This window comes from Chenopodium album, chromosome 6 (assembly GCF_948465745.1).
Source record: "Chenopodium album chromosome 6, dcCheAlbu1.1, whole genome shotgun sequence".
In the NCBI taxonomy this organism is placed as follows: Eukaryota; Viridiplantae; Streptophyta; class Magnoliopsida; order Caryophyllales; family Amaranthaceae; genus Chenopodium; species Chenopodium album.
In genome coordinates this window covers 60133891-60148388 of record NC_137839.1, presented here as the reverse complement: position 1 = coordinate 60148388, position 14498 = coordinate 60133891, and the positions used below count along the sequence as shown (strand labels likewise).

The 14498-nt window shown below is 37.7% G+C and overlaps 1 protein-coding gene across 1 annotated transcript; it reads left to right on the top strand.

Annotated features, from left to right (window-relative positions):
• The first annotated feature begins 6785 nt into the window (after positions 1-6785).
• On the top strand, positions 6786-8063 carry LOC145637014 (uncharacterized). The gene is made up of 2 exons (XM_081688534.1): positions 6786-7068; positions 7213-8063. The coding sequence occupies exons 1-2, from the start codon at positions 6786-6788 to the stop codon at positions 8061-8063; spliced, it is 1134 nt and encodes a 377-aa protein (XP_081544660.1).
• The last annotated feature ends 6435 nt before the right edge of the window (positions 8064-14498 follow it).

The following is a 14498-nucleotide window of genomic DNA, read 5'->3' as shown; positions in this document are numbered from 1 at the left end:
TCGCGCGCGGTATACACACGCAGCAAGTGAATAGGTCGCGCGCGGTATACGCGCGCAACTATTTGTCTTGCGCACAGCTCTATGGTAAGATTCGATTTTCCAATATTTTGATATTCTGGATCTTTCGCGAGCGCACCTACAAAGTTGCGTTGGATGCCGTGCGCAACTGAATCAGTTGCGCGCGACTACCGAGCGCGACTTTGTGAGATGCGCGCGACATTTTCCGCGGCAGCTTTAATTTTAACCTAGATGCTCCTAAATCCGTCATTATTGGGTTTTAAGCACGGGCTTAAGCCTAATTATGATCGGGTTTAATTAATTGGACCTTGTGTTGGCCTTGTTCTTTTATTTGGGCTAGTTTTTTGTGTTTTGTGGCTTAACCAGTTATCCATAAGTATTCTTCACTTCGATCCAACACGAAGATGGTTTTATTTATCGTCATTGCACTTCTTTTAGAATAACTTGCTGCCCCACAACTCAAATTAGGAGCAAACTCAATTAACATACTGTTATTCTAGCAACCACCCACAACCGTTGCCATGACAACTAACCAGCAGCAAATTAGGCTCAAAAACATGATAAAATCAGAGCAAACAAGAATTCAATTATAACTAGCGAGCCTCAATACCCTCTAATGAACAGGAATTCAGAGCAAAACGAGAATTCAATTAACAACAAACCATTCGGGATTTTTACATTGAAAATCATTTGGGATTTTTGCATACTCAATCAATTTTGATTAATTTTTAATTAATTGACTTCAATTAGACCATGGAAACCAAATTAAAATCAATAATTGGACCAAAAAAAAATCAATGATAACCCTAAAATTCATAGTCGACAAATTACAATAAGCGAAGGGTGGAAGGCATTTAAACTTACCTGGGAAGAGACGTGGTGGCGCAGCGGAGCTAAGGAAGGTGAAGAACGACGGTGAGGGGCTGGGGGTTGATTCTCTTTGAAAAACCCTTCTGCGTGTATAAACCCGTACCCTTTCGACTTCCCGGAGATCTTATCGGTAACCGCCTTACAATCCTCGATATCGCCGTACTGCGAAAACGCACTCCTCAACTAACAACACACAGAAGGTGAAGAACGACGGTGAGGGGCTGAGGGTTGATTCTCTTTGAAAAACCCTTCTGCGTGTATCTTGAGTGATTAATTCTTTTTTTTTTTCTTTTTTTGCTTTGTTTTAAATGATTAAGGATTTTTTTTTTTAGGAAGAGTATGATAGTTCTTGTTTTTGACGGTGAATAAGAGCATAAGACTGATTGATAATTCTTGTTTTTTTGGCGGCAATAACCTTTTTTTTCCGTTTTTTTTAGGAATAAGGGGTTTTTTTTTATTTTTTTTAATTATACTTAGGTTTTTTTTTTAATAAATATTTAAAATAATAGTAGCGACTACCGTGTTAGTTGCAAATTATTACAAGAGCTTCGCAGATTAGCGACCGCATAACAACTATTATAAATTCGGTTGCAAATTTTGTGACTACTCGTCCTTTTCTGTCGCAAAAATATTTTTTGCAACTGATTATTATAGTAGTCGCAAAAATCAGTCGCTAATTAACGACCGCATAGCAACTACTGCAAATTCGGTTGCAAAATTTGCGACTACTTGTCTTTTTCAGTCGCTAAAATTATTTTTGTAACTAATTATTATGGTAGTCGCAAAATTATTTTTTCCTTAAACTCATTGGCGACTCCTACTTGTTTCTTATAAAAAAGCGTAATGATATAGTCAATTCTAATTTAAGGTCTCCCAAACAGTCAGGAATTTAAATCCTACTACACCCTAACAAGTGTAAAGTCCTAGGCTTTGGCCATGGGCATTTTTGGAGAGTACCCCTTAGTATGGGATCACCCTCCTTACAACGCCCCAATTGGCGCCGGTGGAGGTGGAGGGGTTGAGACCGGAGGACACAGCTTTTTCGAAGGTTAATCGGACGGCTCCGACGGGATTAGCGAGGCAATCGTACGGTAGTACTACTATTTTTGAGTTTGATGCTTTATTTTCCTGTGATGGGGTTCGGCTTGCAGGTGGCCCGGGGTGTGTTGGTGGGTGGTGGGTGGTGCGGCTAGAGGTGCAGCGGTGGTGCGGCTGGAAGTGTAGTGGTGGGTAGTTGTGAGAGAGGAGAGAGAGAGGTGTTTGGGTATTTTTTGTTTTTTCTTTTTAATTTATTTATTTTGAACTTAATAGAAAGTTAACTTAAGATAACGGAGGGATTAGGGTAGGGTTGTATCGTAGACACTAAAGGTACCTTGGGGGTACAGCGTGGAATTTTGAAAATGGATTGGCGCAGCTTGGAAAAGTCAATGTCTCAGGGACACTGTATAGAAAAACCCTTTTTTTAATTTCTTTTTTCCTTTACTTTTTAATTTTTTTTAATCCAAAAAACTATTATTTTTTTTTATGTAAAAACTTTTGTACTCCCTATATATAAAGTATTTGCTTTGTGACACGTTTTTTTCCTTATCTCTTTTTTCCTTTCCTTTTTTATTTTTTTTAATCCAAAATAATTAAATTAATTTATATATTTTTTTATAAAAAAACTTTTGTACTCACTATATATCATAGCAAATTTTTCATGCCTTCTTCACTTTTATAGTTTATATTACTATAAGGGTCTGTTCACAATAACTGAACTGATTTAAACTGAACTGAACTGATTGGAGTTGAACTGAACCGAACTGAAATGAATATTTTATTAGAGAAGGAAACTAGGAGCTGAATTAAAGTGAATTGATTTTAGCTGAACTGAAATGAAATGAATATTTTATGAGAGAAGGAAATTAGGAGTTGAACGAACTGAACTGATTGAAGCTTAACTGAACTGAGTTGATTGAAGCTTAACTGAAATGAACTGAAATTAAGCTGAAGTGAACAGGCTCTAACTCTACTATCAAATATCAATTATTTTTAATTTTATCTTACTTAAGATATATTGTTAATATTATATGATTGTCTAATGATTTCTCAGTGTACAAAATTAAGAGTTTGCGAATTATAAGTTTTAAACGTAGTATGTTGATCAATATAATTAAATTTTTTTTTTATAGTATGCCTCAATTCGAGTACTCGTATATTAGATTGTGACAAGGAATTATAAGTTATTATTACGAGTATTTTTTAGTTTATTTATACAATAATTGACTTGTTAAAATAAAAATTCGTTTAAGAGTTTTATTAAAGTGTAATATAATTGTATGGCCTTTGATTATATTACTTTGTATTAATAAATTATTGAAATTTTAGTTTATCAAGTTTCGTATTTTTATTAACGAGCCAAATTTTGTACCCCCATTCCTTCATTCCTGGATCCGCCACAACCTTAGTTATAAACGCAATCCTGAGGGAACAAAGGAGATGCCAAGGTAAATACAAGAACTCATGGTAAGAGGTTATATATGTCCGTGAAAGTATGAGTATTTTTTTTTGTACCGACACTAATTGTTCCTAAGAGAAATGGCTTGTTAATACTTAAGAGTAGTGTTGTGTTATCCTTACTTTCATCAAACTGATGCATACGAGCTTCTCAAACTTTTCCTTGGTAAGAGTAGTGTTGTGTCTTCAAATGATCATTGTGGGGTACAGGAAAGATCTAAGCTTTATGCAACAATTTTTTATTCTTTTGCATTATCTGCATATATGTGAGTTAGAGGTGCCAAGTTATGCAAATGAAGAAAAAAAAGAAGACAGTGTGAAAGTTATTATTGTTTTCTACCTCAAAATAAATACCCCCTCCGTCCCCGATTGATAGTCACTTTTGCCATTTTTGGTGACTCAAAATGTTAGTCACATTTGTTTTTTTTCAAGTACCATTAATACTATTTTTTTTACCAAAATTCTCTAACATTTGCAAAAATATTTGTGCAAATTTAACTTTCCCATGTAAATTTTACTTTCCCATGTAATTTAATTACTTTCTCTCTCTACTTTTTTGCATACCCGATGTAAATTTACTTTTTCAATGTACTCTATTTAATTCTCCTTAATTCCCGTGATTTTTCTTCAAAAGTTACTATCAATCGGGGACGGAGGGAGTATTATATTTTTCGATAATTCATATCTCTAACATATATTGGTTGTACACAAGAGTTGAAGGAATGCAAAGTAACAAAAAATTAAGAAGGGATATGGTATTGAAAGTTATAATGTTGTGAAGTTGTAAATCCTTGTCCTAGTTTGTCTATATAGTTACAATTGTACGTCGGGGCGGACCATAATAGGGGCTGCACTGGGCTTGGCCCCTGATGACTTTTGGGGAAAATTTTTTAAAGCCCAATTAAAAAATTAAAAAAAAAAAAAAGAAAAAGGAAAAAAATCCAAAAGTGATGGCTTTATGTGAATGCGGCTAGTAAACTACGGTGTAAGGAAATTTTAGAAAAGGAAAAGATTCCTTCCTTCCCAATTCCCAAAAAAACTACTTGATAATTGTGAAACCTAAACCCTTTAACCCTTTTCCCTACGCTCCTTCTACTCCGTATTATATACTTCGTATTCCTCAATCCTCATCATGTCATCAATACCATTAAACAATTGATAAATTTTCCAAGGTTCCAATTTAATTGCAACTTCCAAGAACAAATTACAAGTTTACAATATCACTATCTAAGGAATTATACTCGACTATTTGTTTTTCAATTTTTGTTTTCAATTATTTTTTGGAAAATTTCACATTTGCTACCAGCAAAAGGACCCTATTTCACATTTGCTACCCCTTTAATTTTTTATTTTATATTACTACCACCCAAACACACTAACTGTTATAATCACACCACTTGACTTACACCGTTAGTATTTCCGTTACCACCACCCAACCACCGTCCAGCCACCACTCCTTCCCACCCACCAGCTGCCAATCCGCCGCAACCACCACTCACCGTCCAGCCCAGCCACCAAGCCACTTCCATAGTTGCCTGAGCCCAATCCCCTGCTGTCCGCGACTCCGACCACCCTGATTGTCGGCGCCGGCGTCGCATTCCCAGCCCCTCGAAAACCCGATCAGCCCCTCTCTCCCCTCGAAACCCACCTCAATCTCAGCCCCTCTCCCCTCGAAAACCTCCGTCGATCCCAGCCCCTCTCTCCCCTACCCCCGTCGATCCCAGCCCCACTCTCCCCTCGAAACCACCGTCGATCCCAGCCCCTCTCCCCTCGAAACCCCCGTCGATCCCAGCCCCTCTCCCCTCGAAACCCCCGTCGATCCCAGCCCCTCTCCCCTCGAAACCCGATCCAGCCCCTCATCGTCCCCCGTTCCCTATTCTGGCCGCGACGAAGGATTTCCCTGCCACCAAAAACCACCCTAAGCGAAACCCTAAAACTCGTTTAGGGTGGTTTCGGGCAGGGGGATTAGTGTTAGGATTGTCGGTTTTGGGTGGGGAAGGGGAGGGGTCCGATTCCGACCCGAATCGCCGACGCCGGCCGCAGGTTTGGGCGCTGGCCGCCGGCCGGGGGAGGGGGGAGGGTGGATGACGGGGAGGGCTAGGGTTTTTGGGTGGTTTTTTCATTTTATATTTATTTATTTATTATTTTAATTTTTTTTTTTAATTTTTTAATTTTTTTTTTAATAAACTTAACGGAAATCTAACGGATTCCGTTAAGTGGTAGTGATTATGAAAGTTAGTGTGTTTCGGTGGTAGTAAAATAAAATAAAATTTTAAAGGGGTAGCAAATGTGAAATAGGGTCCTTTTGCTGGTAGTAAATATGAAATTTTCCTTATTTTTTTTACTTTTTGCAATTAAATATTTTTGTGTTATACTATGTAGTATTGTATTGATTAATTTGAGCATTAATAAACAAATTGATAATTTTAGGTGACAAGACGTTATCAAAGTCAATAAATTACTTAGTTCAAAGTACATAGCAAGTTTTGCCTTCGATATGTCGTTCTTTATTTCTCTATTAATATTTATCAATTGATAAGTTATTTTTAACTTTTGATTTACACTTATGATTTGTGAATTGTAATGCATTAATAATTAACAAATTAGTCACTAATGAATGTATGCTTAATTTCTTAAAGTTAGTTTCTTGTTTTCATTCATATTATATTTTTTAATTGATTGTTACTTGTTAGAATTAAATAATGAATTAAAACGTAATATTTTTTTCAAGAAAGATGTAGGACATTTATAAAATAAATTTAACTTATAACTAATTTCAGGTAAACAAATATGAACAAACAAAATCTATTACCTCCTTTTTTAAAAGAAAAGAGCCTGAAAATGACACAACACCCGACAAAAATTAATCACTTAATAATGAAGATACTCCTACCCGGACACATAATCATGAAGAAGGTCCATCGATCATTGACATTGACAATGTGGATATCAATTCTTTAGAACGTGATCCAGGGTTATGTCCTCCATTATGGGCTTATCCAATTGGAAAACGAAATGAAATAAGACGTGCTTATATTAAATTGGGGCCTTATCAACCTCAATTGGCAGAATATCCATTTTCAGGGCCTACAAAGCATCGTTGTCGATTTCAATCTACTTGGTTTTCTAAGTTCCTAGATTGGTTGGAATATTCACCTTCTAAAGATGCTGCGTTTTGTCTACCTTGTTATCTCTTTATTAAAACACCAAATTATCGAGTAAAAATGTTTACTTTGACCGGATTCAAAAATTGAAAAAAAGTCAATGACGGAAAACGTTGTGGGTTCCTTGCTCATATTGGAGAAGGTCCATGTACAGCTCATCGAAATGAGGTTCAATTGTACAGGACTCTTCCTAAGCAAAAAGCAAAGATTCGTAATGTTTTTTACAAACAAAGTGAAATGCAAATCAAGAAAAACCGATTGCGTTTGAAGGCCTCTATCGATGTCCTCCGCTTGTTGACTACACAATCTTGTCCTTTAAGAGGTCACAATGAAACAAATAATTCTGAGAATCAAGGAAACTATCTTGAATTCAGAAAGGTGTTGACTGCATATAATAAAGATGTTTCCACAGCTATACGACAAGCTCTTTATAATGCCAAATATACTGCTCCCTCGATTCAATTAGATATTCTCCATATTATTTCGAATAAGGTTCGCTACTATATTACACAAGAAATTTGTAACTCTAAATTCTGTATTATTGTTGATGAGGCTCAAGATGAATCTCAAAGATAGCAAATAGGTCTTGTTTTAAGGTTTGTTGACAAATATGGAACAATTAGGGAGCGATTTTTTGACCTTATACAATTTTTCGATACCACAGCAACAACACTTAAAAGAGAATTGTGTTCAGTTCTTGCTCGACATAATTTATCTGTTGAAAATATTCGAGGGCAAGGATATGATGGTGCTAGTAACATGATAGGTGAGTGGAATGGTTTGCAACCATTATTTCTTTCTGATTGTCCATATGCTTATTATATCCATTGTTTTGCTCATCGTTTACAATTAGCATTGGTTGCAGCATCTAGAGATGTTAGAGTAATACATCAGTTTTTTTCAAATTTGAATTTCATTATCAATGTCATTGTTTCATCTCCTAAACGAGTTGACCAATTGCAATCCATCAAATCTGATGAAATTAAAAGGCTATTATGTATTTGTGAAATAGACAGTGGTAGAGGAGCTAATCAGACGAGTACTTTAAAAAGTGCTGGAGATACACGTTGGGGTTCACATCTTTACTCTATTCGTAGCTTAATGAAAATGTTTGATGCAACAGTGTTAGTACTTGAACACATCTCGAATGATAAGTCTTGTAATTCTTCTCAACGTGGGGATGCTGATGCTGCTTTATATCTAATGATTTCCTTTGATTTTATGTTCATTGCTCATTTAATGGAAGAAATTTTGGGAATTGCTAATGTTCTATGTCAAGCCTTACAACAAAAGTCCCAAGATATTGTCAATGCTGTGAAATTAGTGTCTACAGATCATACACTAATTCAGGATATGAGAGAAAATGGATGGGAAAGTTTTTTAGAGTCGGTGATATTGTTTTGTCAACAACATGATATTTTAATACCTGATATGAATTCTCCTTATATAGCTCGTAGGGGTCAAGCTCGTCATCAACAAGATCAAGTTGCAATGAACCATTTTTTATCGAGTTGAAATATTTTTGGGTGCAATTGACAAACAATTACAAGAGCTTAATCGCAGATTTAATGATGATGCTTTAAAGCTCTTAACTTTATCATCTTTGTTAGAGCCCAAAGACAGATTTAAAAATTTTGATCTTGAGAAGGTTTGCTTGATTGCAGAAAAGTTTTACCCTATGGATTTTACGAAGCAAGAAAGGTATCATTTGAGGTATCAATTGCAACACTTTTTTTGTGAAGAAATAAATGAGCCTAGTTTGACTCATCATTCTAACTTGGAGGAATTTTGCGAACACTTGGCACAAACAGGAAAATCAAATGTATACTTTTTGTTTGATAGACTAATACGTCTAGTTTTGACTCTTCCTGTCTCAACAGCTACCACTGAAAGAGCATTTTTAGCAATGAAGATCATGAAAACAAGACTACGTAACAAGATGGAGGATGAGTTTTTGGCCGATAGTTAAGTTATTTCAATTGAAAGGAAGATTTCTAAGTCATTTAGTACTAAGTCAATAATTGATAATTTCAAATTATTAAAAGAAAGACGAGCCTTACTTTAATAGTTTGCTAAAGAAATTGTTGTAACGGCTGTGAGAAAGAACAAATTAATGAATGATAAACCAATAAATAGCACACACAGATTTACGTGGTTCACAAACAATGTGTTGGCTACGTCCACGGGCAGTCAAGAGAAAAGCTTTATTGATCTTGAGGAAATTCCAGATTACAGATTGATAATGTCAATTATCAATAATAGACTAAGCTATGAATAAACCCTAACAAGGATTATATATAGCTTCCCCAAATAAGATAGATAAGTGCATAAAAAGACCCACAAATCCCTAAAAGTCGTGTTGGTTCCACTGTGCACAAACGGAGAGCTCTCGCTCACCTTCGAGCGAGCTATCGCTCGGACCCCAGTCGAGCTATCGTTCATGGTCGAGCGAGCTATCACTCGGCCCCTATCTCACCTTTGACCTTCACGAGCTACCACGCGAGCTACCGAGCGAGCTATCGCTCGGCCTAGTCGAACCAATCTGTCTTCGTGAGCTATATCTCACTCGCATAGGAGCTATAGCTCCAATTTCGTCGCAACTCCATATGCTTTTGAAACTACCGAGTTACCTCTCGAGCTATAGCTCGCTGCTCCTAAACCCAAATTCAAGGCATATTTCAACAATCTCCACTTTGACTTGAATCCTCTCACAAAACCAGATAACCAGACGCATTGTGATCAATGCCTAGACTCTCCTTGCAACCAGACTTGTCACAAAAGAAAACCAGACCAGATTAGCCCCGTAGGACTCCAGATTAGCCCCATAGAGCTCCAGATTAGCCCCTAAGGGCTACTAACAATCTCGAATATTGAGCAAGTTCAAACAGTGTTCAAACTTACTCCGCGAAACCGGCTTGGTGAATATATCAGCAGGATTATTGGCAGTACCTACCTTCTTCACCTTAATTCTCGTCTCAGTTTGTAGAAAATGATACCTGACATCAATGTGTTTAGTTCTCTCATGATGCACTTAATCCTTAGCCAAACATATTGCACTTAAACTGTCACAATATACTATCGCTTGATCATGATGTAGACCCAGATCATTAACTAGTCCCTTTAACCAAATTTCCTCTTTAGATGCTTCTGTTAAGGCCATATACTCTACTTTAATAGTAGACAAAGTCACTGAAGGCTGCAAAGTAGCTTTCCAACTAACAACAGAACCACCAAGAGTGAACACATAACCAGTCATAGACCTTCTACCATCAACATCCCCAGCATAATAAGAATCCAAATAGCCTGTAACTAAACATGCCACATCATTACCATAAATGAGACCAACATCGGACGTACCCCTTAGGTAACGAAAAATCCTCTTGAATGCCTGCCAATGCTCCTTTCCAGGATTAATCATGAACCTACTAACAACCCTGACTGCTTGTGCAAGATTCGACCTAGTGCAAACCATAACATACATCAAACTCCGTACTGCACTAGCATAGGGAACACGAGGCATGTACTTCTTCTCTTCAGCAGACTTTGGTGCAAAAGCGACCGACAAGTGACAATTGGCCGCGCTTGGAGTATCTATAGGCTTCGATGTTGACATGCCAAACTTCGACAATATCTTCTCAATGTAGCCTTTCTGCGATAAGAAAAGTTTCTTTTGAGCTCTATCCCTATAAATATTTATGCCCAATATTTTTCGAGCCGCACCCAAATCCTTCATTTCAAACTCGGCACTGAGAAGACCCTTCAATTTCTGAACATCAAACTTGTTCTTCGCTGCTATCAACATATCATCTACATATAGAACTAAGTAGATGTAAGACCCATCTGTCAACTTGTTATGGTATACACAACAACCATACGGATTCCTGTTGTAGCCTAGCTCCATCATGTAGCTATCAACCCTCTTATACCATTTCCTAGGAGACGGCTTTAGCCCATACAAGGAATTCTTCAACTTGCAAACATGGTCTTCTTTTTCTGGAACTTGGAAACCATCCGGTTGGGTCATGTATATATCCTCTTCCAACTCTCCATGTAGAAAAGATGTTTTCACATCTAGTTGCTCAAGATCCAAATCCTGATGTGCAACTATTGCTAATAGCACCCTGATGGAAGTGTGTCTGACCACAGGTGAGAAGATCTCATTGTAGTATATCCCTTCTCTTTATGTGAACCCTCTTGCAAATACTCGAGCCTTATACTTGATCCCCTCCGCAGGTGTTATCCCCTCCTTTTTCTTGAAAATCCATTTACAAGTAACAATTTTTCTCCCTGAAGGCCTAGGAACAAGATCCCAAGTCTTATTCTTATAAAGTGACTCCATCTCATCTCCCATTGCAGCAAGCCAATGGGTAGATTCTGTACATGTAACTGCTTCCTTGTAGTTAGATGGCTCATATACATCCACCTCTTCGGCAACCTGTAGTGCATAAACCACCATATCTTTAAAACCAATTCTGTCAGGAGGTTTTCCAAAATTCGCCCTTTTAGAACGTTCCAGAGCTAGACTAGGCTTGTTCAATTTTGGCGTTGATGATTTTGGTGCTCCAGAATTTTCGTTTTGAACATCTTTTTCTTGTACCTGATCACTCTCATCATGAGTGACTTGATGCTCCACCTGTTTGTCAACACTACCACTATCTGATACAACTATGGACTGAACATTAGAGTTAAACATAGAATTTTCATCAAAGACTACATTTCTACTAAGTATAACTCTACTTTCCGATGGAGACCAAATCATATAACCTTTAATCCCATCGCCATACCCTACAAATACTCCCTTTTTGGCCCTTGGCTCTAATTTACCCTCATTAACATGATAATAAACATTGCAACCAAAAGCTCTCATTTTTTAGTAATCTGCAGGCTTACCAGACCACACCTCATAGGGTGTTTTGAGGTTAATTCCAGAGTGCGGTCCACGGTTGATCAGATAACATGCCGTACTAACGGCTTCTGCCCAAAACTTTCTGGTCAATCCAGCATTAGAGAGAATGCACCAAACTCTCTCCAAAAGTGTCCAATTCATTCATTCTACTACACCATTTTGCTGTGGTGTATCTCTCACGGTACGATGCCTAGTGATCCCCTCATTCTTGCAGAACTCATCGAACTTAGACCAACAAAATTCTAGACCATGATAAGTTCGTAGTTTCTTGATCTTCTTCCTAGTTTGATTCTCCACTAATGCCTTCCACTGCTTGAAATTCTTGAAAGCTTCACTTTTAAACCTCATTATGATCACCTAAGTCATCCTTGAAAAATCATTAATGAATGATACAAAATACCTGTGACCTCCCAATGACTTAACACGTGAAGGACCCCAACAATCGGAGTGGATATAATCAAGGATACCTTTAGTTTTATGAATGCCTTTGCGGAACTTGCTGCAATGTAGTTTCCCAAAGACACAATGCTCACAGAATTCAAGGTTTGTGACCTTGTGGCCACCTAGATGATTAACCTTGGAGAGGATTTTCATTCCTCTCTCACTCATATGCCCAAGCCTTATGTGCCATAACTTGGTCATGTCATCCTTCTGAACCTCAGATGAAGCAACATCAACTGAACCTGATAAAGTGGAGCCCTGTAGGAAATACAAAGTACCACGCTTGACACCCTTTAGAATCACATCTGAACCCTTGCAGACATTCAGAATTCCACCTTTACCCCTGAAACTGAAACCCTTATTGTCTGCGCACTAAGTGAAATCAGATTCTTAGTCATTTATGGAACATGTCTGACATTGTTCAATATGTGAAATGTACCATCATGTGTCCGGATCTTGATAGAGCCAATCCCAATTGCCTTGCACACTGCACTATTAGCCATTGAAATATTTCCTCCATCTACCTGCTCATAAGTAGTAAACCACTCCCTACGTGGACATATATGATACGATGCCCCAGAATAAACAACCCACACATCATTGTGATATGTATGTTCACCCGCAACTAAAGAAATGTCATACTCATAATTCGAATCCTCTTCTCCTAAAGCAGCAGAAACAGATGATTTATCCTGCTGTTTCTTCTTGGGACATTCTCTCTTCCAATGCCCCTTCTCTATACAGTAATTACAGACATCAGGTTGCTTAGGACCCCCTTTGGAATTTCTGGGCTTCTTAGCCTTATTCTTCTCGAAATTTCCATGCCCTTTCCACCACTGGCCATTAATCCAGAGGCTTGATTATTTGTACCTGTACTACCAGATGCCTTATGGCGTAATTCCCTAGTATGAAGAGATGATCTAACCTCTTCTAGGGACATGGTATCTTTACCAACAATAAAAGATTGTACAAAATTTTCATACGACAAACGTAAAGAAACTAACATAATTAAAGCAACATCCTCATCATCAACCTTAACATCAATATTACGCAAATCTAGCAAAATCGTATTTAATTGATCAAGGTGATCTCTAAGAGTTGTACCTTCATTCTTTCGCAGACTAAACAGACGTTGCTTCAATAACAACTTGTTTGTTAGAGACTTTGTCATGTACAAACTCTCCAATTTTAACCACAGACCTGACGCAGTTTCCTTTTCCGCAACCTCGGTAATGATATCGTCTGCAAGACACAACATGATCGTTCAATGTGCCTTCTCCTCCAAAATGGCCATCTCAGCGGTATCCGGACCCAGTGACTTCTTTGTTGATGGTGTCTCAGCGCCATCCGATGACTTCTTTGCCAATGGTGCCCATAACACTTGTTGTTTCAACAACGCCCGCATCTTGATTTGCCATAAACTAAAACTATTCTTCCCCGTGAATTTATCAATTTTCACACTCATACCAGACATCTCTCCCACTCAAATCGAACCTAAGCTCTTGATACCACTTGTTGTAACCGATGTGAGAAAGAACAAATTAATGAATGTAAAACAAATAAATAGCATACACAGATTTACGTGGTTCACCAACAATGTGTTGGCTACGTCCACGGGAAGGCGAGAGAAAAGCTTTATTGATCTTGAGGAAATTCCAGATTATAGATTGATAATGTCAATTATCAATAATAGACTAAGCTATGAATAAACCCTAACTAGGATTATATATAGCTTCCCCAAATAAGATAGATAAGTGCATAAAAAAGACCCACAAAACCCTAATAAGTCGTGTGGGTTCCACCGTGCACAAACGGAGAACTATCGCTCACCATCGAGCGAGCTATCGCTCGGACCCCAATCGAGCTATCGCTCATGGTCGAGCGAGCTATCGCTCGGCCCCTATCTCACCTTTGACCTTCATGAGCTACCACGCCAGCTACCGAGCGAGCTATCACTCGGCCTAGTCGAACCAATCTGTCTTCGTGAGCTATAGCTCACTCGCATAGGAGCTATAGCTCCAATTTTGTCACAACTCCATATGCTTCCAAAACTATCGAGCTATAGCTCCCTGCTCCGATCCTAAACCCAAATTCAAGGCATATTTCAACAGAAATAGACTGTGACATTTGTATGAGAAAGAATAAGATTGTGACACAATGACACTTGTATTTTTTTTTATTGTTTGGTAATATTTAGAATATTTAGCTATATTTATATACTCCTTGTTATTGTTTTAGACGCACACTTATGTTAGATATAATTGGCCCCCAAAAGAAAAGGTTTCAAGATCTGCCACTGATTGTACGCATCCCTTTCTCTACCCATGACAGGATCCTTTTGGGGTTACATCATAACATCTGTTAAATATTAGTTGCAATTTAAAAATATTTTATATCTCATAAATAATACCCCAAAATTACAATAAATACTTAACGAAGGTTATATGATTGTTGATTGATATTGATTAAGCACGGTTTTTTATATAAAAAAAGGAAATTCACATTGGTACACCCGTGGTTTTGACTTTTTCCATTGATACACTCTTAAATTTTTGTCTTCTCAACAGTACACCCGTGGTTTGGTCTTTTTTGCCAACCGTGAC

Excerpts from the sequence above, each read along its gene's own strand:
- LOC145637014 (XM_081688534.1), top strand. The coding sequence starts at position 6,786 with ATGCAAATCAAGAAAAACCGATTGCGTTTGAAGGCCTCTATCGATGTC. Across the intron at positions 7,069-7,212 it reads CTATATTACACAAGAAATTT|CAACAACACTTAAAAGAGAA; the intron begins GTAACTCTAAAT and ends TCGATACCACAG.